Below are 24921 nucleotides of genomic sequence, written 5' to 3' on the forward strand. Positions count from 1 at the left end.
ATCTTTCCCATCTTTTCAAAAACACTTTGTTGCAGTCTTACGGCAAATGTAATTCTTTCCATCTTAAAAATGTCATAAATAATGTCAATCCACTCATCCACCATAGGTTTTTCTAGTTTTAACCACCTCCTTATAATGGCTTTCCTACAGGCAGCACTAAGAATCTGAAATAGATATTTATCATTAGAGGAAAAATTATCTGGTGGCAGAGCTCCTAGATATAAAGAAACAAACTTAAATGGAATGTCTGTCAGAAATATTTTTCGCAAAATTTGATAGACCTCCTGCCAAAAAGGTAACAATACTGGACAAGACCAGAATATGTGAAAATGATTTGCCTCAAGGCATCCACACTGTCTCCAGCATGCAGATGAGTTGGTGTAGTGTCTTTTTTGAGCTGGTGTTATAAAGAATCTAATTTTTTCCAGCAGAACTCTCTCCAAAGTGTTGAATTTGAAATTTTCCATTGTATCCCACATAACTGTTCCCAGTCTTCTGCATTTAGAACTAGGTTCCCTTCCTTCTCTCATTTCTGTTTCACATGCAGTGAGCTACCTTTCATTTGTTGTAAGCCCCTAGAAAGTTTTGAGATGGTTTTTTGTTTTGGGCCCTAAGCATAAGCATCTATAAAGACTTTTAATAAAATGTTATCCCATTGCTCTTATGTGATCTTCTTCCTAATTTGCTCAATGTAATGACGGGCCTGTAGAAATCTATAGAAATCATCATTATTCAAACTGAATTGTCTCTTTAGGTTTTGAAAATTGTTCACTGACTCCTTACTCAAAAAAGTGCAATATGCTGTTAAACCATGAGTTACCCATCCCTTAAACCTCGCATCCCAATTTTTAGGCACAAAATCTGGATCAAACGCACACCACCTCAAAACTTTTATCGCTTCCTTTAAAGGATTTTGAGCTATAACCCTGTTCCACAGCTTAAGTGGCAAAACAATCAACGGGTTTCCCAGATCCATTAACTTATTCATTAACCCCTTATCCCCTATTGCCGCTTGAATTGGAAACTCCCCTGTGATATCCCCCTCAATCTCCCCCCATCTAGCCCTGTATTCTGGATTACAACATATTAACGGTCTCAGTTGAGCAGCAGTATAATAATCTTTTAGACACGGGAGTGCCCCCACTCCTGAAACTGTTGATCAGATAGATCTAGTGGAAGGGATTGAAAGAGATACAACATTCTCGGCAGAATACTCATTTTAACTGATTCAATACGAGATCCAAAATTAAGAAAAGGTATTGAATCCCATCTCCTTATGTCTTCCCTAATTTTGTTGTTCAGGGGGATAAAGTTGAGTGAAAACAATTTTGACAGGTCTGTAGGTATATTTACCCCCAGATATCTCATGGATTCAGCTTCCCATCTCAAGTTATACCTCTTCTTCACATTTTCTGAGGGACTGTAATTAAAAGTAAGAATTTGTGTTTTTGAAACATTCAATCCTGAAAAAGATCCGTATTGTTCCAAAAGCGAAAACAACTGTACAAGAGATTGTTCTGGGCTGGATAACTGTAATAATATATCATCGGCAGAAGCAGTTATTTTTAAAAAGCTATTTTTCATGTGAAAGAAGATTATATTAAAGTGTTTTTTTATACATTTGTATGGTAGAATTTTTGCTTGTTCAAAGGTGGTGTAATGAAGGGCTGCTTGACTTTAAAACAGTTATTTTTCTATAATAAATATTCTTTGTTTTTCTGGCACAAAAGGATGAATCAATAACAATCAGTCAACAATCTGTGCATCCCTGAATTCAGATACTTGAAAGGTAGAAGATTATTCAAACAAAATGCCGTCAGAATCAATTATTGTGCAGGAAGTTATTTATTAAAAAGAGTATAAATAAATTGCATGTGACTAATTTGTAAGCATTTAATTTTAAAAAGTTTTAATTTCATAGTATAAAACTCTCAAGTCAAAAACAGTCAGTAAATGTCATTCAGGTCGACTGCAATGATTTGGGAACGGACAAATGTTGGTCAGGTTTGTTGCCGTCAGCTCGCAAGCAAAGAATCACCGAACACATTCCCGTAGGAGGTTTTGAGGAAATGAACGTAGTTCTGCAAACTGCGGTTTGTCGAGTCCGACTGCTCCAGTCTGTCCCTCATGTTCTGCAGCTGACTCTGGAGACGACGCTCCATCTGAAGGAAACAAACAACACATGAGTATCAACAGTTTGTGTGTCTAAGGTGAAAACTCACGGACATTGTGACGAACCTCCTCTTTGCTTCGCTGCAGCTGACTCTGCTCGGTTCTGGCTCGGCTCAGCTGGCTCTGCAGGTCCAGAGCTTTGGACTGAGATGCTCTCTCTTTGGCTAAAACCCTCTGCATGCTGCTGTCAACCTGCAGACAGGAAAACATGGAGTCTAAGGTCTCCTCACGATGCCTTCAAGGACCGCTGTACTCACCTCACCTAATGACATCACAGTCAGCAAATAGTATACACAAGTACAGCTGAAGCGATTAGTTGATTTATCAATTCATTGATTAGTAACAGATTAGTAATTGTTCATGCAAAATCACTGCATGGTTTCAAGTTCACAAAAGTTAGGAAACGCTGCTTTTCCTTTTAATTATTTTGATACATGTTTAATAATGTTGAGGTTTGGACTGTTGGTTAAACAAAACAAAAATTGTGAAGGTGTTACTTTGGGTGCTGGGTCACTGTGACGCCATTTATCACTACTTTCCAATTTCCAAATACTTTCGGGACATTTACCTGATTATACTTGCATACTTTTACAATATGTAACACTCATATGTAACACTTGTTGTTTTATTCGTTCTTTTGCTTCAGTAAAGGATCTGAATACTTCCTCCACCACTGACAATAGTCAGATTAATCTCTATAAACAGACTTTGCTTATGTGTGAAGAATCTGTAGGTGATGGAAGAAGATTTTGGCATTGGAGGTCTTCTGTTTTTCATTTTGTCGTCCAAGCAGTATTGAGCAATCATGTTTGAAATGCAGGTTAAAGGAGCACATTGGCTGAAATGCAGTCTTAGAACCCATCTGCTATTGTCTGATGAGTTATCGTGGTATTATCTTTTTAAAAATGTATCTGCATTAATATGAAGATATCTGTTTATAAAGATTAACTGAAATGGCCGGCGCACAGAAGAGGAAGTCTTCATCCCCCTTGGATCACACTAAATTACTGACTCCTGCTCTCTGAGGCTTTATCCTTGTCAGAGAATAGCAGATGAGTTCTGAGACTGTTGTCAGACACACTAAAACATTTAGTTGTACAATTTAATTCACAGCCTGCCCCTTTACTTCTGCAACACTCCGACACAAGTGCAATACTAAATAGCCACAAAAATTATATTTTAGGATTTAACTTTTGTTCTGTGGACACTTGACAGGACAGTTGGGTCCATTTCTGGTTTTGCCGGTCCTATGTATGAACTTTAACTAGTCTGATTTCATTTTTAAAAAATGTCGGAACCAGCATTTTCTGTTATGACACATTCTGGCAAATTAAAAAGTAGCCTACGTCAGCATCAACAGTGCTGAATCCAACTCATATTGTAATAGTAATAGCAACATGACAACATGATGAATATATTACCGTCTTGTATAAACGGGCTAACAGAGCCACGAGTGTCTGACAGGCTGTGAGCCGAGTATGGCAACATAAAGGAGGTCAGTTCTCAGTGGTGGGAGAGAGGATAAGCAGCACACAATGTGTTTGTTTAACAGAAAGTTCATGTGTTTTTTAACGAGATAATGATAACAAGAGGAGACATGGCAGAGTTAATCTCTCAAGAAAAGTAAAACTGCGCCAATATGCCAACATTTTGGATTTGAAGGTGACGAAAGACGGTGTCCTAATTGGCTGTGGGCGATGCTGTGTGCCATTTTGAAGTTGAAATGAGGGATTATCTTTGTGAAACCTCCTTTTTTCACTGCAGAAACCAACATAAGGTGGCAGCTGGCTGGAGGGACATCGCCAGGGAGCTGAAAGTTCCTGGTTAGCTAAATGACTATCGCTAATAACAAGCTAGGCTACTTTCTGTTTGCTACACTGTATACCATTTCCAGAAAATATATCATCATATCAAACGTGTTTTCTGTTTTAAAAAGTAACATTTCAAACGTAGGACGATAGCAAGTAGGCTCCTCACTCATCTTTTAAGTGGATCTCGTGCACATAGCTGACAGAGACCTCCGATGTTACATGATGTAATGTGACAGCTGGACACTCCTGCGCTGTTGGGACACAGTGTCATTATGTTCCACTTGAGAGCAACTTTTAAGACAAGTGCATACAATTCAGTAAACCTGCCTGGTCCGGCTCTTAATATCAAACCGGTTTGAACATTTTTACCCTACAAGAAGTGGCGATATATTTCCACACCTGTCTCTGTGCGTCGTCCAGAGCGTGTTGCAGCTGTCTGGACAGGACGCTGCACTCACGGCTCTTCTCTTCCAGCTGCTGCTGAACGCTGCGGATACTGCTGTCCTTTGACAGGACAGCCTGAGACATGTCTTCATTTTCCACCATCATGTCCTCCAGCCTCCTGCAACAGACGACACAGGAAATCTACAGCTGCAGTTTGGAAAAATGTTTAGAAACCATTTCTGTGTTTTGCGCAAATGTGAACAAGTGATACTTTTGTCTTGAAACTGTATCCATCTATTTTCCACAGATTGTAATGTAAGTGTCTGTACCTCTCCAAGTTGTGAATCTTCTCTTTGAGGACGTTGTTCTCCTCCTGCAGCAGCAGGTTCCTCTGCTGGAACGTCTCCAGCTGAGTGCCTTGCTGTTCCACCTGTGATGTAACACAATGAGTAATGACAGAAATGAACCTATATGTGGCGTTGTGGCGGCCTCGAGGTCTAAATCACTGGTCATATAACAGCAACATCCCCAGTATGAGTCCAGCTTGTAACTCTTGTAACATCTCTTGTCTCTCCTTTTATTTTCTGTCACTTCTGAAATCTCTGCTTTCAAATAATCGCTAAGTAAGAAACCTACTTCCATGCATTCATCCTGCATTATTGCAGCCAATGAACTCTCTCTGGTTGAACTAAATTAGGAAGTATGGAGGAACGATTTGTGGGAGGATTTGTCGATATTTACAGATTTGTAGATTGAGGATTTCTCATTAAGTCAGTCAATAATACACTTTGGCACCATCTAGTGGTCGTATCAAGAATGACACGATGGTAACGAGGTTGGATTATATTTCATATCAAGTTCACCAGCACACATTTTTTTGTGTCTTAATAGACTTTGTATGCTAGAATGCCAATAAAGGCAGACTGCAACAGTTTTTATTTAAAGGGAGCACAGATGAAGGGAAATCCTTCACCACCTTTCACAGCAGGAAGCCAGTGAGGCTCCACAACAGGGCTCCCACACATTTGCATGGACAAATTTCCAAACTTTTCCATGACTTTTCAAGGACCCATAAAACAAGTTTTTTTTCTTGCCCGCTTGCAAATCAGATTCAAACTCTATTCAAATATAATTCCAGCTAGTGGGCATACATGAAGGGAGAGACAAACCCAGGGAGACAATGACGAAATGTACGTGAGGGTACACATGACGCTGTCACACATCAACGCATATTGAAGCTATGTTAAGTTGACAGCTAAGTGAATATCATTGATCATTTCTTTACAATGCAACATTCTGTTGGGAAACCTTGGGTCCTCATGCATTCATGTGAATGTCACTGGATGCACTCCACCCACCCAAACACCGTTACAGACCGAGTACCCCTCCTCATGGCATGTCACTCCATGAAGGTGCTGCCCCCCCCCAGCAGGACAATTCACCATGCCACACCACAAAAACTGTTCAGGAAGGACAGGGCTCAAGGAGTCAACCTGGCCTCCTAAATCCCAAGATCCCAATCAGATCGAGCATCTGTGGCCACCTACACTCTGGTGCCAGACACCACAGGACACCCCCAGTGGTGCTGTATCCATACCTCAACAGCTCAGAGCCAAGTCTGATCCATGGTGGGCCTCTGACCTGTCCAGGCATGGACACAGGACCTCTGGGGTATTGTCATGTCCCTCAGATGCCGATCAGACAGGGATCTGGGGAAACTGGAGAACAGGCCAATGCCTTGAGCTCTTTGTCGCGTTCCTCTGGCCATTCCTGAGAAGCTTTTGTGGTGAAGCATGTTGCATTCTCGTTGCTATGAGGGGGCGTACTGGTCTGCATCAGTGTTTGGGCGGGTGGTGCATGTCAGGTGGCTTCCACATTTACACCAGGACTCAAGGTTCCCCAGTAGGACATTGTAACGTAACAAGATAATCAATGGTATCATTTCACCTGTCAGTGGTTTTAATATTGTGGCTGATCGGTGTGTCTTGAGTACCTTGTGTCTGACTTCAGACAGGGCTGAGCCGTGCTCCATGTTCCTCCTCTCATGGATGTCGGCCTCCTGCTGGGCATCTCTGAGCTGCTGCTCGGTCCTCCTCAGCCTGTCGGGCAGCGTCTCAAGCTCCCTGATCCGGCCCAACAGCTCCCTCCTCACCTGCTCCGTCTCCCTCTCCAGACTCACCTTCACCTCCCGCGCCTCCTTCTGTGTTGCCTCCAGCTTCAGGCAGTACTCATCTGATTCCAGACGAACCTGCTGGACCTGCACAGAGAAGTATGGAGTCACTAGATAACACAGGTAACTTCAACATGTTCTAGTGTCTGACGTGTTTCAGTGAGGAGATTAGATTTTATGGGGGGTTGTGACACAAGTATATTCTTTACCCAAGACATGGTTGCAGAAATCGTTTTGTCTCCACATCCATTTTGCAATTATACAGTGATGGATAAAGTATTTAGATTCTTTTAGAGGTTTTAACTGGGAGCTGAATTATCCATAGAGGTCTCTTCCGCTCCATGTTACAAATCAGTATTTCTCCTACACTGTTTGGCATGCCGGAGACGAGCCACTAACCCGGCACCTACTAATGTGTGTTCACCTATTTTGTGCACAGCATACTCACTCTGGGCACAGATGGAGCAGCAGAACACCAGGTGCTGATAAAGTGAAAATTAATCGTTCATCGCGCTGGGTCTAAAAGTCTGCTCTCACTCACAAACAGCTGCTCCTCTTATCCATCTATCTGATCAGCTCTGATCAGAATGACTGAACAATTATCCATCCCACAACAGAAAACTCCACAAACTGCTGCTCCGCCTGTGCCATGTTCACGGACTCGATAAAAACCTCCAAATTTAGAAAAGGGAAACACATTTTAACTCCTTTATTTACTGTTATATATATTTTAATCTGAGAGTGTGACTGTACCTTCTTCTTGTATTTCTCCACCAGGTTTTCGTGCTTTTTGATCGACGATTTCAGGCGTCGGGCTTCAGACTGCAGACCACTGAGCTTCTCCTCAGAGGACGTCAGCTGACCCTAAACATAATGTATGTTTATGATAAATGCCACTGAAACACATTTCATTTAGTGCACAGAAATCATGAAACAGTAGAAGAAGAAGATGTCAAAACATTGTCACACTTTTGTTAGAAAATTACTTGTAAAAGCTGCAAAATTAAATAAAACACATTTTGATGTGATAAAGATTTGGGAACAGACAGCTATTATAACATAGACAACAGTTGTCTTGCCACTGTCAAACAATAAGAACACACAGAGCAGTGCCGTCAGTACAGTCAGTTTCTGCCATTTCCTTCAGTATTCATCATTCAAGAGGCTTTTACTCAAGATCCAGATGTTCAGGAAGTTTTTAACGGAGGCTGAATTGTCTGCAAAGGTCCTCTTCTTTACCAGAACAAATGGACCCGGTGATTTAAACCGGTAAAAACACTGAATAAAGCAGTTTCATGCAGATTTAAAGTACTGTTGTAGGTTATTGAAGATACCTTGAGTCGTTGGTTGTCCAGCTTGATGGAGGCGTTTTCAGCACTGAAATGATGAAGCTGCTCTCTGAGCTCCTCCCTCTCTGTCCGAATCCTCTCCTCCGCTGAATGAAGCTGAGAGTTCAGCTCGGACACCTGACTGTAAAGGAAACAGGTACGTCAACACTGTGTCATGTTGTAGTCACAGTAACACTGTCATTTAAACTTGACATTACAACATTACAAGTTAACATTCCACCTTAAAAGTCTCCGGCAGTCGGTCCAATTAATTATATTATTACTTTATCATTTTTTAATTATTTTACTTACAGTCTACTAATAAAACTCTCCACAGTATGAACAGTGGTTACATGAGCCTCAAAACCAGACACAACTCAGCCCTGAGCAGAGTGACCGTCCTCTACTGACCAATCAGACTGCAGTGTTCACAGCTCCACCTTTTAGTACCAGATCAGTGTGCTAGGTACCCCAACAGAGGGGGGACCAAACATGGGGACGCTAAGGAACGCTTCTGCTGGTACCATCCACAACTTTTACTGTGGAGACGGAAAAATGACATACTAAACTGTACTGTTCGGTGGAAACAGGGCTTAAATGTGTCTCCTCACACATACTCACAGTTTGAGAACAGAGATTTCCTCCTCCAGCTGTCCTTTAGCTGCCATCTCTTTAGAGTGACGGAGGCACCAGTCACTGGATGTGGACAGAGCCTGAGCCAACTGGGATTCCTTCAACAAAATACAAATGTTGTCAAATCATTATTGTTCATGTTTTAGCCTTTATTTCATAGCTGGAACACATTTATATTGCAGATAAGTGTTCTGAGAATCTTGACAAAAGGTAATTTTTGGACTGTTGATCAGATTAAACATATCATTTGAAGATGTCACATTGAGCTCTGAAACTACACAGGAGGGCATGTTTCATTATTTTCTGACATTTTATTGACAAATCGATTAATTGAGAAAATAACGGGCAGATTAATCGATACTAAAATAATCGTTAGTTGCAGCCGTGCTGGCCTCAGACTTTGGCCTGTGTGTGTTTCACCGGGGTATTTCTACTGAACCAGGAGGCTGGCTGAACTTCCTTTGAACTCGATTTGCATAAAAGCATGTGATCAGACAACAAGACACCGCCACCAGTGAGAAAACTCATTTGCATGCAGGATACGCTGCAGAGAGCTCTGCGGATCATCCTGGGGATTTATAGAAAGAGATGCTGCTTGTATTTTCTGATGCTTGATGCACCACTCTGATATTTTCAGACATCACGGTGTGGATGTATGGTCCCTCTGAATACTGACCTTCTCCTGCAGTTTCACAGCGAGCTGCCTGGCGGACTCTTCGGCTCGCTCGGCCTGCTGGGTCAGCATGACCAGCGCCTCCTGGTCTTGCCGCCTCTGCTCCTCCTTCTCCTCCTCTTCTCTCCGCTGCCTCAGAGTCTGTAGCTCCTCCTGCAAAGCCTGCAGCTCCTCCTGCTGCTGCTCCTGAATCTGCTGCATCCTCTGCTCCACACACAGATGAGGAAACAGATATTCACACATCAGGTTTCAGCGCTGAAAGTACAAGTACTCAAGTACTGTACTTGAGTACAAATATAAGTACTTGTACTTAGTTTTAATGCCACTTTCTAATTCTATTCCACGACATCTGAGGTGGAAGTATCTTTTAATTTTTACTTCCCCCCAATTATCTGTACTTTAGTTACTTCGCAAATTAAGATTTTTGCACACATAATATACAAAAAGATTCTAAAATGAAACTACCCAGCAGTTTATACAAGTACAGCTAAACTAACTAGTTGATTTATCGATTAGTCAATTAACTTATTGAATTAATAAGCAACTATTTTGCTCATAGTTAAAGTCATTTCTCATGATAAAATGTCAAAGGATCCATGGTTTCAGCTTCACAGATGTGACAATTTGCTGTTTTTTCTTTTAATTATTTAAATCTATTTCCTGGTTACACATACATGCTACTTAGTGACATTTTCTTTTTTTAACTCTTTATTTAAAGTATTCTTAGATGCTTAGACACAACATAAACACCATAGAGAACACTGTATAGGGGCACACCAGTGCCCAAGTAGTCCTGAGTCCATGTGTTAAATGTTCTTTTATTGTCCAGACATTCACGGTGAAGCTGCGTCCGTGTCTTCAGAAATGAAGACAGTCCATTTCTCCCATTTTCTGAGGAATATTGCTCCTCTTGACCTCAGGGAAAAAGTCATCTTCTCCATTATAAAGATCTCCTTGATTATGTCTTTGCACCAGTTCTTTGTAATCACTATCTTGCTGGCAGTAAACAGTGTTTTACACAGATACCATTTTTTAAAATTTAACACATCTTCTCTTATTGCAGCGTAGTACAAGACCTTGACATCAATAGGTATTTCATACCCCAAATCTTAATAACTGAACATATTTTTCTCCAAAATATTTAAATATTTGGACCCAAAATGTGAGAGTGATTGGCATTCATGTGTCTGCACTTACTTAGTGACATTTTCATGACAGGACTTTTGTTTGTAAGAGTATTTTTACAGTGTGGTATTGGTACTTCAACTTGAGTAAAGGATCTGAATCCTTCCTCTTCCTCTGTCTGGTTTAAAGGGCAATGAAGGCTCTTATATGCTGCTCTGACAGGTTGAAAGTGATGAAAAGCTCGGGGTCAAATAAGGTGGTCTGCATCATTCACTACATATGAACAACTAATAAAAAGGATGTGCAGAACTTTATCTACTCCTCCACTACCTACTGCAATCTTCTTGAGCTTCAACTGGCTAACACACGAGTCACAGGTCATATTTTTGTGTCGTGTTTTCCGTTCACAGACCTGAGCCTGAGCAGCCAGGTGGACCTTTTCAGCCTCTGTTCTCTTCAGCTCAGATTCCAGATGGTCGCGTGTAGACTGCAGGATTCTTGAAAGCTCCCCTGTCGTCTTTGCGTTGTCCTGCCATGACAAAAAGAAGCAGTAAACAGTGTAAACACCTGAACCTTGAAGGGATCATTTGGATGCTTTGAAGTGGGATTGTGTGAGGTACTTATCCCTAGTCAGTGTATAACCTACAGTAGATGTCAGTTTGCACGCCTCCAATTTGAAGAAGCTGGCAGGAGTACCCCAGTTTAAGCGTACGTTATATTAGAATATTTCATCATCAGACAGCCCTTTTTGACAGGGAACTGAAGCTGTAATCTGCGCTCTCTCTTCAAAGTCATTTTACCCCACTGAAGACATTAACACTGGTCTACTGCTGCCTCAATCAGTTATTTTGTTTGTGTTATTGTGTGACTTTGGTGAGTCCAGGCTAACCCCAGGGTTACCACACATTTTCAATGATGAATTTTCAAAACTTTTTCCATCATATTCTATCCCATTTCCAACTTTACTTGCTTGTTAGACAATCCTGTCGTCAACTAGCTTCATTGACCGATGTGTATCAAGTGATACTGGTGATGTTTCAACAGTCACGCAGCGCAGCACTAGATTTTAAATGAGTATTTAGGAGAATATTTTAAACAATTGCCAAAACAATGTTTATTTAAAACTTCTCCAAAACATTCTGTTAACTCCAAATTATTTCCAGGCCTAGAAAACTGTTTTTCTAATTTCCTAACTTTTCCAGGAAGGTCATGACTGTGGGAAATCTTTAAAACACCAAAGTTACTCAATTACACAGACAAAAGGCCCGTTTCCACCGCAGGAACTTCGGGGTAATTTTACGGGGCTGGGGCCGTTGGTGCATGTCTCCACCGCAGGAACCACCCCCGAAGGACAGAGTTCCGGAACTTTTACGGGGGCTAAACAAGTCCCTGCCTCGGGGTAGGTACTCAGAACGGCCCCGAAAGACTCCTGGCTGGGGCTTGGGGTTTACTTGGTGCTGATTGGATATACTCAAGGAGGGATGTGATGTCAACAGAAAGCAACAAAATAGCCGGCATTTTTAAAACTCAGCAGACGAGGGTTAGCTCGTTCATATAGCTTCCTCCGCCATGTAAAAAAAACTCACTAAATGGCCCGTGAAAAAAATATTCTTTCTAGCGGATATCTTAGTTACAACATGATTGAGCTAGCAAAGCAGTTTTGTGTTGCTATGTGTGGTATTTATTCAGTTTTGGGAAATCACAATGTCTAGAAAGCATCAGTGGCTGCAGCTGACAAGGACAGCTAACAGCAGGCTAACATCAGGACGTCACCTGTTAAAAGCCTCCCGTTGTCGGATACGACATGAAACTACTCCAGTTAGCTCAATCATGTTGTAACTAAGACATCCGCTGGAATTTTTTTTTTCACAGGCCATTTAGTGAGTTATTACAGACACCGCTAAGGGCTATCAGCTAACGGCGTCCCTACGTCGCCCCAGTAAATGGTCGTGCAACGATTACGTCACATCCAGAGCCCGGTAACTTTACAGGAACCTTCCTCCTACTCCGCTCTCTCAGTGGAGACACAGCGGTTGAGAGGGCCGAGCGAGAGGACGTTCCTGTAGTAGTTCCTGCCCCCCAAATAGTACCAGGAACTTCTTCAGTGGAAACAGGCCTAAACTGATCAAGGCAGCAGTGGACCAGCAGCTTTCGTGTTCTGTGAGGTAAAATTGCTGTTTTTGTCAAAGGAGTCTGGTGGCTTTGAGGTGATAACAGCTTCAGTCCTCATTGGAAGGGGCTGTCTGACAGCATGGTAAAGTGGTAAAAATATTCTAAATACTGCATACATCTAAACTGATACTGATTATTTTAGGAGGCTAAAATACGTTTTGCTGCTGCCCTGTCCACGGCAGTACATTGCTGAGCTTCTGTGGTGGTACTCCTGCTGGCTTCTACAAACACGAGGCATGCCGATCACCATCTACTGTATTACACTGATAATGGATAAGTACCTCATACAACCCCGCTTAAAAAAATCCAAACTATCCCTTTAAACGGTGTGTGGGAGATATAAACCTTGTGTGAGCCAGTGTTGTAGTTGCACAGATCTAAAGATAAGTTTCAAACCTTTTCAAAGTCCAAATGCTCAGCAAGTTTAGAGGCCTCTTTCTCCTTGTTGGTGAGTTTGGCTAACAGTCTCTGTAAGAGAAGAAGAAGAACAAGACACATCTCCTCAGCTGTCTGATGGCTGATGATGCAGTGCTGCACGTGACCAGGTGATAATTACTCACAATGTTCTCTGCTTCACTGTCAGTCAGTCTCTTCTTTATGGCGTCTTTCTGTTCTAACCACATCAGTGATTCTCTCTGTGGACGCAACAACACAGCCAGTCAGAAAAGGAACACTGCACGTTTGATTCTCCTTGACTTTACCTTCTATTTACTGTACCTCGTAGCCACTCCACTCTCTGAGGAGCTCTCGCAGGCTGTGATTCGTGTGGTCAAACATCTCGATCTTCTCCAGCAACATCTCCTGCTGTCGTGCCAGTGAAGCTGCGTGCAACTTTGACAGACGCTTGTCCTAAAACAAATAGGTGAATAAATAAAAACATGATCATGCACAAAAATAAGTCCTCCTCCACTCGTTCATCCTTCATTGATCCTTTCAGATTTACCTTAGCAAAGCTGTCGATAGTTTCCTTCACAGCTGTCAGCTGATTAGCTACAGCTACGCCATCGATTTCTGCTTCTACGAGCGCCCTCAGGAGCACATCTGTCTCTCTGTGCTGACCTTGAGAATCAGACCTGTAGGCATGAGGGACAAAAAGTGTGCATATACACTACTGCTCAAACGCTATGACTCAGCTGTTATGTTTGTACTCTTCTACTCTTCTTTTAATAACTATTTTAAATAAAAACTGTAGAATTCAGACACCAAATGTATTATTTATATCTGAAATAGTTTCCATGAGAAGATGGAGGGAATGATTCAAACTCCCATTTAGTCGATGTCCCCACTGTGTTGCTTAACAGAGGAGATACTGTGTGAACTTAGATTTTGAATTGTTGAGACATAATGTTGAAACTGGGCTCTAGATATTTGGTTTGTCTGGTTTTCTTTGGGCCCTCTGCAATCTACTCAGTGGTTGCAGTGTTGCAGGGATGTTTTTTTTGCAGGTCAGTGGAAGTTAGCATCAGCCTGGTTCCCTGTGCTAAATGCAAATTGGATTTTCCATTGTATCGGGTCTTTCAACATCAGACCCCCTCATCCAAGTGACCCATCCGGGCTTGATGGAGTCCTGGATTGCACCCCAGCAGCAGCAATCCAGAGGCTCGCCCTCTTTATCTGCAGCTTCAGTAATGGTTTGTATGGCCCCCCTCATTGCCGCTTCAGCTACACCTAGCCCTGTCAGTGCTTTACAGATTGAGCGCCCAGCAAAGCCCCGGCAGCCCACTTCCACTACTTACTTCTTTAAATGCTGAGTGCTGTCTTGTTCTCTGAGTAGGACACTGAGGTTTTTGGATACAGCAGCCAGCTCTTGTTCCTGTTCCTCTTCATCACGTTCTGATCGATGCTCCGATCTGCTTCTCTGGTCATAGGACACAAACAAACACAACTCACAATATAATGTGCAACAGGGCTGTGCTTAAAACAATAAATATCTGTCATATCTGCAATCAAAACAGGAGCTTAAGTGTTTTCATCATGTTTTTGTGCTTATTTAATTGTCAAATCATACAGCTAAAGCACTGCAGCAGCATTTACTGCCTTCGGTGATTCTCCATCCATAATCTTAGTCCTTGGTTTCTCACAGGGGTCAAATCTCTGCTTTGCAACGACAGCTTTAAATGAATACCAACTATCTTTAGTCCATGAAATGTAATTATTACTTCTTACTCTGTTCTTCTTAAATTTTTTTGTTTCAGCACAAACCTGTCTATTCTGTCATGGGAAGAAAATCCCTGTCGGAGAATCCCTTCCTCTCCATAATTAAACTAATTTTCCAGCATATGTATTATTATTTGGCACTCACTGAAAACACTGCAGCGAGAGATAAACACTAAAAAGAGACCTGGCACTTGTACGAGCCCACATCTCTCCTGCAGGACAGTCTTCCTGGAGGAATCCACGGCGTCCGCACCTTTGGCCTCCCCCCGTCTCCCTTCACCTGGGCATCTTTTGTTCTACTCTGCAGAAAAGGAAACACATTAGAGTTCATAATAAATTAGTAGTTCAGTCTTTTTAACTTTAAACTCTTTAAAAACTGGTGGAAAAGTGACTTTTACACATTAGTTTAAATAGTGCAGTACAATTTTATGGTACTTGTACTTTGCCTGGGCATTTTCTGCCTCTTTACACCTCTACTCCACCACATGTCAGAGGCAAATATTGTGTTCTTTAGTCCACTTCATTTATCTGACAACTTTGCAGAATCAAATTAACACTAAAAAATATTATAAACAAATTAGTCATGATGTAAAATGATATATCTAGATAAAATGTTACTGATCTCTGGGGGAATTCACAACCTACCCTGCAGATTAAGTATATAAAGTAATAAAAATAGCTCCACTTTTACCAGCTGCAACATGATGAACTCATGTATGCATAATAATAATAATAATAACATACATTATTCTTAAATGGCTAATTCTGCAATATGAGTACTTTTTTATGAATGTATAAATGACTTTATTTCAGACCAACATAAAAAGAAATCAAATAAGACAAAGATAACAGTGTCCAAAAAGGAGTAGGTAGAATTAAAACTTATATGTCCCTACTCCTTTCTTACATTTCTTCTTTTAACTCATATTATTTCAACAAGTTCCCAAATTTATTTACAACTAATATACAACTATCCCCAGTCTATTTACCACCCAATTAAATAAAGAAGTAATAAACCCATATTATTTACAGTGCAAGAACCACCCAGTGTTAGAAAATAAATATACACTCACTCCCCTAACACAACCTTTCCTCATCTTTACATCTGCCAACAATATCATTTTAGATCATTTTTTAAATTGATTTATATTTGTACTTTGTTTCAACTCATTTATTCTATTAAAAAATATAATAAAAATATAATAAACAAAATAATCATGATGTAAAATTATGTATTTAAATAAAATGTTACTGATCTCTGTGGGGAATTCGCAACCTACCCAGCAGATACAAATAAATTTAAAAAAAAAAAAAAAAAAAATTAAATTAATAAAAATAGCTCAACTTTTACCCGCTGGAACATAACAGTGATGAACACAATATACATTATTATTAAATGGCTAATTCTGCATTATGAGTACGTTTTTATTTTTGGTACTTTAGGTATCTTTTGATGCCAATACCTTATCTTGTAACAGAGTATTTCTACACTCTTGTATCGCTACTTTTACTTAAGTAGAAGTTGTGGGTACTTCTTTTGACACTATTAATTTAACATATTTGCTATAAAATACAAAAATACTGCAGTATGCATTTAGGAAATTTAAACTTTGATCACCATGCATGTATTAGAGTTGAAACAGTGGCCTACAATAACATCAACTTGTCTTTATCAGTTTAATAAAGCAGTAACGTTATAATAACCTGCGGTGTCTTGCTGGGACTCCTCCTCATATGAACATGCACAGGTGTGGTCTCCGGTACGTGGACGTGAACCGGTGGCGGCGGTGAATCCCGGGTCTTCATTCCTTCGAGACGTCACAACAACATTCAGACCGAGTTTAGGATCAACCCGGACCCCATTAAACTAGTATTTAAAAAGCTTAACGGTAGTTTTAAGTGCTAACATGCTAAGTTAGCTTCATGTTTCCTTCATAAATCTCGACGCCTCTCTGTGGAGCGGACGGTTGTTTGGACTGACAAAGAAGCGCCCTGATTGGCCCGTTTGCAATATCTCGCTCTGTGATTGGTGGAGGCGAGTGAACAGTCAGCGTTGCCCGTGGTAACCATTGAAAGTAACGGGGGTGTTTAAACAACCGTTAAAATCTATTGATAGGTTTATCTCTTTACAAACTACTGTTTAACCAACTATTTTCTTAATTAATTGTATTATTTGTGTCTTATTTTCCCCTTTTCTCAATGTAACAAAGTATATTTACTCAAGTACTGCATTTAAATACAAATTTGAGGTGGTTTTACTTTGAGTAGTTTCTTTTAATACCACTTTCGCCCTCTAACAACACTACACTACATCTGTAAGGTAAATATTGTATTTTTACATTTATTCGACAGCTTTAGTTACTCTGAAAATTAAGATTTTTTGCACACAAAACATACCAATAACTTGTAAAATAGTTTGTCATAAATTAAACTGCCCAACTGCTTATACAAGTAACGTTAGCCCACAGCTGAAATGATTAGTCAATAAATCAATTACGATAATCAATTGACAGAAATTAAATAAATATATTTTTTATGTAAAAGCAATTCATGATTTCAGCTTCGTAAATGTTATGATAAGCTGCTTTTCCTTGTAATTATTTTAATATTTTAAATTCATTTGTAATGACAATAAGGTTTGTACAGTTAGTTGGAAAAACAAACTGTGAAAGTGTCTTGTTCTGCATGTTATTTTATACTTAGTAAGGCCTTTTAAATAAAATGTATTTTTTTTTTATGATTATTATTATTATTTAAGGCTCTGGGTCACGGTGGCGGTATTTTGTCACTATTTTCAGTCTCACAATCCTAACAAATATTTGAAATAATTTAAAATCCAAGAATAAATAATTAAATAAACAAAATACAATGTAAACAATATATTACTGGAGAAAAAAAATCAACAAATTAGTCCATAATGAAAATAATCATGTTAATATTTCAAAATGAGCTCCACAATCAGCTACAACAGTGAAATCCTGCTTTTACATTAATGAATGAGTAATAATAATTTAAGGGTTAATATTTTTATCGAGCAGTAGCCTATGGAGACATTTTACTGCATTAAGTAGTTTCTTTTATTACATTAAACATGTTTTTCTGATTACATGCTTCTACTTAAGTAACATTTTAATGCGGAGTTTATACTTTTACTTTTCATTAGTATTTTTAGTTAAGTCACGGATCTAAATACTTCCCCCACTCCTCTTTCTCTTGACAAAAAAGTTTTATGAAGCCCAAAATGGTGGTGACAGAGGGATCTACTTCTTTAAATTAAATTAATTAACTGACATAACTGATATAACTTCTCTTTGAACGTAACTAATTCTAACTTAACTGAAGTTAACTAAAGTTTTTCATTTTTTTGTTGTTTCTGTGTGCGCAGTTTTAGAGAAGGAAATGGTCGGGATGACGGCACTTCCGCCCAAAAGTTTGAGAAGGAAATGGTTGTGATATCAACAATTCCGCCCAAAAGTTAGCATCGAGCTAACGAACACGTTACTGGCTAGCAGCTTCTTAAGTTCACTAATCACCGTATACTTGTGTGTTTACACTGCAGATTCGTACTTCCTGTCCGAGTTAACATACGTAAGGGGCAAATCTGACGCACTATTGATTGGTATTCGATAATCAAACGGCACTGATCGATGTTAGCTCACCTCAGCTAAAAACAGCTAGCAGCTAGCTAGTTTGAGATTAGCCTTCCATGTGCGTGCGAGGCGGCGATGATGCACCAGTGGAGCCTGTGGCGGCTGGTGAAGCAGCTGGAGACGTTAATAATTATAATGCAGTATATTTCCTTTGTGTTGCTGTTTTATCCCGCCGCGTACCAGCCAGTTGAGGGGTGTGCTGCCGCGGCGGAGGAGGGGGCGACCAGCAGCGTCGCCACCCTGATACTGTGCAGGGCGTGCGGGCACGAGCTGGCGGTCGGCGCGGACATCCACTTCGTCCCCAGCCAGCTGGCGCTCTCCAGCCGCAACGACACGTCCATCGGGGGCCGAAAGGTTAACATCCAGCTTTTCGAAAACCCCCACGGACACCAGTTTGAGGTGATTACCTTCAGGAAAGCGGACGTTACCCAGCACTGGCCGGCAGATAAACACTTCTCCTGGTTCCCGGGGTTCGCATGGACTGTGGCCACCTGTCCGCGGTGTAAGACTCATTTAGGTGGGTACCAACCTGTAATGGTGCAGCAGGGTTTACTTAAAAATCTGCGACATCAAACCAGTTATTGCCGGGAGCAGTTTCAGCATGTGTCCTGTAAGATTGCACCCATATTACCAATAAACAATGTTATGCAACTGTTTTAAGTTTTTGTCACTGTCAACATTAAGATCTTAATCCTGTAATACTCAGAATTTATATCATAATTAAGGCTATGTGGAGTGTAACTCCAGAAAGTCAGTCACCCTTTAATAAATCAGTGTTTATGGCATTATAAAGGGTAATTATTATCTTGTATAACAGGTCTTATGGCTGAATTGTTTTGCATACTCCTAACTTCTTAAAAAATACATGCATTCGTTTCATAAAGTCTTATAATAAAGACTTGAAGAGATCGTTTGACTGCCTGTCTCTATTAGGGAGCAATTCTGAAAATTAAATTACCAAAAAAAAAAAACCTTTAGTTGGACACATTTTAGTAACTTCAAAGTAGTTTTACTTGTGTCTGTGCCACACTTTACAGCCAAGATTAAGTCAAGTAAATCTTAATTTGGGGGCAGATAAAAACTTCAATTCTAAGTCCAATATTTCTGGAAAACCTCTGCCATGATTTACTATCAGGAATTATAATCTCATATTTGATATCTTGTTAACAGCTCCTAAGCACACTGAGACTCTTAGACTACACCTGTACAGTTCCAACGCACTTGAATCAATGTTATATTTTATATTCTGATGCCCATTTGTCTCTCAGAAAACTTATTTCCCCCCCCTCACTCCAGGTTGGGCCTTCCAGCCCAGCGACTGGCCGGACACCATCACAAAAACGAAATTTGACGAGTCCGCGCACACCTTCCTGGCTTTAATCACCCATCGTCTACTACGAGAAGATTTTGCCTCAAGCCTGCTAATGACTCCAAAATCCTTCATGAGCTGATGGGACCATTTGACTGTACAGTTAACCCAGGTGCCTTTGCTGCTACCTAAATCTATTTTTTAAAATAAATTTCTATGCACCCACATGTAAACACAGTAAGTTTTATTATTGTAACAAAGCAAGTTTTACACCTCAAATTTAAAACAGTTTCTTTTCCCCCCAGCGGAAAAGGAAAGGTGATTAAATGTGACTTCTATGAGATAACAGGTCTTTTTTTTTTATTATTTTACCCATGAAGCAGTGGGGGCCAAAATTTACAAGCTTGTTTTTTTTTTCCATTTTGTTCTTTATTAAAAATGTCATTTCAAATCTCATGGATATCTGTAAAACAATACAATGAAAAAAAAAAAAAAAAGTCCCATAGAAATGGTGTCAAAATAACCACTCTCCCCGATAACCAACATACTCCTGCCCCTCCCCAGCTTACCCCACCCCCCGCCCCCTAAACATTACAAGTCAAAGGAATGAGCTGGTACTCGTTAACCACATAGGGGAAAAATAACATTTTTCAAGAGATCAACACCCCAACTGAAAAAAAATATATGGGGGAAAAAAATTGAAGAGGTCAACTAGCGCTGGGTCACTACACCATGGCTTTAAGTCAATTTACCACACAACCTTTAACAGGAGGAATTCTGTGTGAATTGTCTTCAAATTCTACTCAGGATGCCGTGCTGATTCTATTTTTATACTTTTTTTTTTAATTATTATTTTTGAGATGACTTTGGGGATGGTACTCACAATTCAGGGCAAAGTGCCATTGGCCTTAGATGAGTCAAAGGAAACAACATGGCACCGACAAGGTGAAGAGGCTTCAGAATGGAAAATGAAGCACACACGGATAATAATAATAATAATAATTAAAAAAAAGTAAAAAAAAAAAAAAAAAAAGAAAAGAAAAGAAAATTAAAACCTTTGCTCCCGAAAGTGAGTGGAAAAATCAAACAGGGAATAGAAGGTTGAGGGTCTGGGTAGATGATGTTATTTTTTTTTTTTAGTCGTCCTCTCCCTCGTCATCCTGAAAGAACAAGATTTCAGAACGATCAGCGAGTGTTGAGAACAAACTACTTTAAACCAACACATGTTTGACTTTCTCTCTTTACCTCTCCATCTTCGCCGTCGTCTTCTTCGTCCTCCTCTCCATCTTCATCTCCCTCTTCGTCTATGTCCTCCAGAGCCTCCTCGTCCTCTTCATCGTCCTCACCTTCACCCTCTTCGTCATCCATGTCAGGAACCTGGAGATAAGAAGCACTTTTAGCACTTTTGTTTTTCAACTATACCAGACTACAAAGAAAGTTTCCTGCCCTGGTGGATGTAATATATTTTACCAGAAAGATAAAGTCCCTAATACAACACAGATAATATTAATATAAATCAAACCAAAAAACTGCTTATAGTGTAAGCAGCTAAGCATACATTTAACATGGCCATAAACATACCAGGTAGTACTGCAGCGGGTTTGGCCAGATGTCGTCCTTGATGACCTCCCCGAGCTCATCAGCGCCGGCGTCAGCGTGATCAGTGAACCAAGTGAAGAAGCTCTCTGGCTCTTCATGTTGCCTCTTCCTTCCTGCTTTGTTCTGTGTCTGGCTGGAGCGCTTGGTCAGGTCCTACACAACACACACAAAATCATTAAATGTCTAACTGTTGAAAACTTTCAATGTGCAAGATCCTGAGTCAAGTCAGGTCACATGCTTTAATAGTTTACATTTTTTTTAGGTAATGATTCAAAGCTTCCATGGCAGCTCAGAGAGAATGTGTTTTAAAAAAGAAGGTAAACAAAATGCTAAAATGTAAATTTGAAAAGCACACTTTAAATGAGGATCATAAGAATGCCACCTGACTAGTTGCAAGTAAGAAGAGAAGCCTCACGTCTAACCTCCCCTCTGGATTACTCGACTGACAGCAAACAAACTCAAAGATACACATACCTTTCCTGATTTCCATTTGATTTCTGTTGACTTTGAAGATGGGTCTCCGCTCTCGTTCAAATGGAACTCTTTGGAAAGTACTTTGTTTTCGAAGTACGGATTTTCATCGAAATACTAGGAGAGAGAAAAAGACAAAAAGGTTAGAAGACAAGAAATAACTTGCACCTATGTTGTATGTGTGTGTGCATCATTAAAAAAACAAACTTACAAAATCTATTCTGTAGCCTGACTTGATGTCTTCAAACTCTGTCACCTCCACTCGGCTCAGGTAATGAAGTGCTTCTTCATCCTCCTCTCCCAGTAGGGCAGATACTGTGAGGGGGGAACAGATTACACAGACAAAACTTTAAATTGAGTCACTGTCCAAGTCATTCTAACTTTTGTTATTGCGATGTCCCTAATTTCTGCAATTTAAAAAAAACATATGTTCAACTGTTTACCTTGTGGATGGTTGACAAACGTGGTGACCCAGAAGTTGGGGATTTTGGCGATCAGTTCTGACCTCTTCTGAAAGAATGGCTGACGGAGTTTGTTGTATTTCTGTTCTACTTTGAGGATCTCCTCACTGGCTTGCTCGTTCAACCTGAGGGGGAAAATTACAAAACAAATTATTAAACCAGTTTTTACTGTTTATACAGGAAAAATAATACATGAAACCAATTTGTTATGAATTTCAATTATCCAATTATCATATTTATTTGAGGACAGGGGTGCCAAGAAGTGCACTGTGGAGGAATGATTTTCTGCAGATTTTCATGCCAATCAGAAGTTACAGCAGTTAACTTCATTAGGTGGTTTCTCTTAAATCACAAACATGCACCATCATCTCTGTTGTGTTTTCTACTGGACAGAAAATCTCAACCCTACTTTTTTATGTACCTGTCAATTTCATTTTGAACTTCGTCGATGTGTTCAATAGCTTCTTGCTGCTCTTTCTCTGTAGGGGAAAAAAATCATAAATGAGTAACTAAAGAAATGTACAACTTATGAATTAAGAGTCAGGACAAGAACAAAAAAAACAAACATGCATATTATTATCAATTAAAAATTGTGTACATGCATGCAAACTAGGCGTATTGAAATATAATTTTCTGCAATATTGAGAGATGCTTTATAAATCCCCGAGTAAGTTTATCGTAGTTCCGAAAACTATTAAGCTCTAAGAGGGGGGTGTTTTGTTACTGGCAATATTTTGTGGTGTTTACTATGTTAAAGCCATCGTTAGTTAAAAGGTAAATCACGGCGGTTGTCATGCTATATGGCAGATTAATACACAGGCTCCCCCGGAGGTTAAGGTAACATAAACGGCCAATGGCTGCAGCTCTAGCGGCTCAGACACTCACCGTTTCCTGCCGGCTGCTACCGACAAGGCCGCGTGGTTTAAATGTGGGACACACACAGAGCCGCGATAACGTGAGAGACCGTGCTAGGACAGATGCCAGAATAGACCCCCAAAACTGTCAAACTGTGGCTCATACGGCGCAGTCCTCCATCCAGATGTCTAAATATAGTAAATACTGATTGTAACTGATTGAAGGGCCGGTGGATTTAAATGCATTTTCACCAGTAACAAAACATAACGTCGTCAGCTAGCGTTAGGTAACATTACAACAACAACACTAGCTGGCTAACTGCTAATGCCCAAATGAAACGGGCAACTTTTCCGGTGATTTCACACGTTAATAATGATGTAAAGGATACATTAGTCAATTTGAGTTGATTTTACAACAGAATTACTGGATAAAAATCCTCCAGCATCGCGTGCAGCCACTCGGTCAGTAGCCAACGACACAACTGGCCACGCTGATGATGCTACATAAACGAGCTAACATGGCCTCTCAGCACCGGGCTGAACTGAACAACAGCAGGCACAGGAGCAGCGGCATGCTAATAAATGCGTTAGCTGGCGAGCTAGCTGCTGTTTATCGAAATGTGAACAAACGCAGCAACCACAAAGAGGACCCCGGAGCAAAATCCAAGCAATACACACAATAATTATAAGCAATATTGCACCCCATGGCGATGCAAATTATGTTAGAAGAAGAAAGTGAAAATGGCGGTGAACGGGAGGCCGCCATTCTCCCCTCTTACCGGAGGTTTCGTCCGCTCCGTCGTGGTTCGAGTTCAGCTCCTTTTTACTCACTTTTGCCGCCGAGGCCGACATGTTTTCGCAAGCTGGGGTAACTTACAGACGTCTGAGAAAATAGCTGGTAGCTTTGAAATCTGGTTTCTCCTTGAACAGGAGAGTAAAGTTGAGCGTGCAGAAGCCAACAACGTGCTGCTTTCCACACAATGTAGCTGCCGACGAGCCGCGAGGAAGTCAGAGCAACCGCCGCTCACGCGCTCCTTTCATTACGAACGCGCCTCGCCGAATGGAGAAGAGGCGAGCTCCGCCTCTCAAAGTAGGTCTCGCTACTCGGCTCCAATTTGCTGATTTACTACTATCTCTCTGCTTAAAATCACCCCCAAAATGAGCTAAACCTCAAATTAGCACTAATATTAATCCCACAGCCGATTTTTAAATTTATCCCCCCCCAAATATTCCTGTTTATTCAGGCCAGGCCAAACCTTCAGTTGGACCGATTCGCACTTGCGCACTTTAAAAAAAGATGCTGAATATCAGTGAAGGCAGGAGGAACCTCATTCTGCTGGTCAGTGCAAATTAGCCCGTTAGTCACAGGTTGTCCCCGATTAATTGTTTCTCTTACACACGAAATACACCCATAAACACGACATTTATTTTTAGGTTGTGTCCAGAAGCTTACGTAGGCTGTATTTCTTTCATACCATAATGTACCATATTATACACCATATAGGCCATTTATGTCATGCAGCAACATTATTTCCACCCTACATTACTTTCTCATATTGTCTTTACAATGCGTTAAATATTTATGACACAGTGCTTTTTTATAGACGCACATTTCTGCACATTCATTTTTTTGGTACATGCATATGTTTGATTTCACCATGTCCCCAGTGCAAAGTAACATTATAAATCGGTCATTTTCCAAAAAAAGATAAATCTATGATGAAAATATAGATAGACATCAACTACAACAGTAAAGTCCTGCCTTTACTACTTTCACATTAATGCAAGTAACAAGTGCATAAGTAAAAATAATCTAATGATATAATATTTCATAGTATAACAGGGACATGGGGCATCAATTTTACTATCTAATATTTTCTTTAAAATGTGTCAGATATTCATGATAAATGGTTTCTATTAGATTAAGGCCTACAATTCTGCAAATTAAAAAT

At 40.3% G+C, this 24921-nt stretch overlaps 3 protein-coding genes across 5 annotated transcripts; 1 reads left to right on the top strand and 2 right to left on the bottom strand.

The window, feature by feature from the left end:
* Positions 1 to 1829: 1829 nt before the first annotated feature.
* LOC117252392 (outer dense fiber protein 2-like) lies at positions 1830 to 18423 on the bottom strand. 3 transcript variants are annotated; one of them, XM_033619228.2, is made up of 18 exons: positions 18285 to 18423; positions 16330 to 16433; positions 14810 to 14926; positions 14205 to 14326; positions 13412 to 13541; positions 13186 to 13317; positions 13029 to 13103; positions 12865 to 12936; positions 10709 to 10825; positions 9175 to 9375; positions 8487 to 8596; positions 7872 to 8007; positions 7291 to 7401; positions 6361 to 6624; positions 4697 to 4797; positions 4383 to 4545; positions 2239 to 2364; positions 1830 to 2162 (listed from the first exon to the last, which is right to left on the bottom strand). In XM_033619228.2, the coding sequence occupies exons 2-18, from the start codon at positions 16429 to 16431 to the stop codon at positions 2016 to 2018; spliced, it is 2226 nt and encodes a 741-aa protein (XP_033475119.2). In that variant the 5' UTR covers positions 16432 to 16433; positions 18285 to 18423; the 3' UTR covers positions 1830 to 2015. The 3 variants fall into 3 exon arrangements, 2 of the variants coding, with proteins under 2 accessions (XP_033475119.2, XP_078026578.1); XM_078170452.1 differs by lacking the exon at positions 18285 to 18423 and having other exon boundaries at positions 16330 to 16829; XR_013491991.1 differs by lacking the exon at positions 18285 to 18423 and having other exon boundaries at positions 2142 to 2162; positions 2239 to 4234; positions 16330 to 16829.
* On the top strand, positions 16812 to 19817 carry LOC144464227 (protein cereblon). The gene is made up of 2 exons (XM_078170453.1): positions 16812 to 18792; positions 19572 to 19817. The coding sequence occupies exons 1-2, from the start codon at positions 18351 to 18353 to the stop codon at positions 19724 to 19726; spliced, it is 597 nt and encodes a 198-aa protein (XP_078026579.1). The 5' UTR covers positions 16812 to 18350; the 3' UTR covers positions 19727 to 19817.
* seta (SET nuclear proto-oncogene a) lies at positions 19814 to 24191 on the bottom strand. The gene is made up of 8 exons (XM_033619229.2): positions 23749 to 24191; positions 22537 to 22594; positions 22098 to 22240; positions 21866 to 21969; positions 21658 to 21771; positions 21166 to 21336; positions 20830 to 20961; positions 19814 to 20744 (listed from the first exon to the last, which is right to left on the bottom strand). The coding sequence occupies exons 1-8, from the start codon at positions 23819 to 23821 to the stop codon at positions 20721 to 20723; spliced, it is 819 nt and encodes a 272-aa protein (XP_033475120.1). The 5' UTR covers positions 23822 to 24191; the 3' UTR covers positions 19814 to 20720.
* Positions 24192 to 24921: the final 730 nt, after the last annotated feature.

This window comes from Epinephelus lanceolatus, chromosome 9, assembly GCF_041903045.1.
Source record: "Epinephelus lanceolatus isolate andai-2023 chromosome 9, ASM4190304v1, whole genome shotgun sequence".
NCBI classification, from domain to species: Eukaryota; Metazoa; Chordata; class Actinopteri; order Perciformes; family Serranidae; genus Epinephelus; species Epinephelus lanceolatus.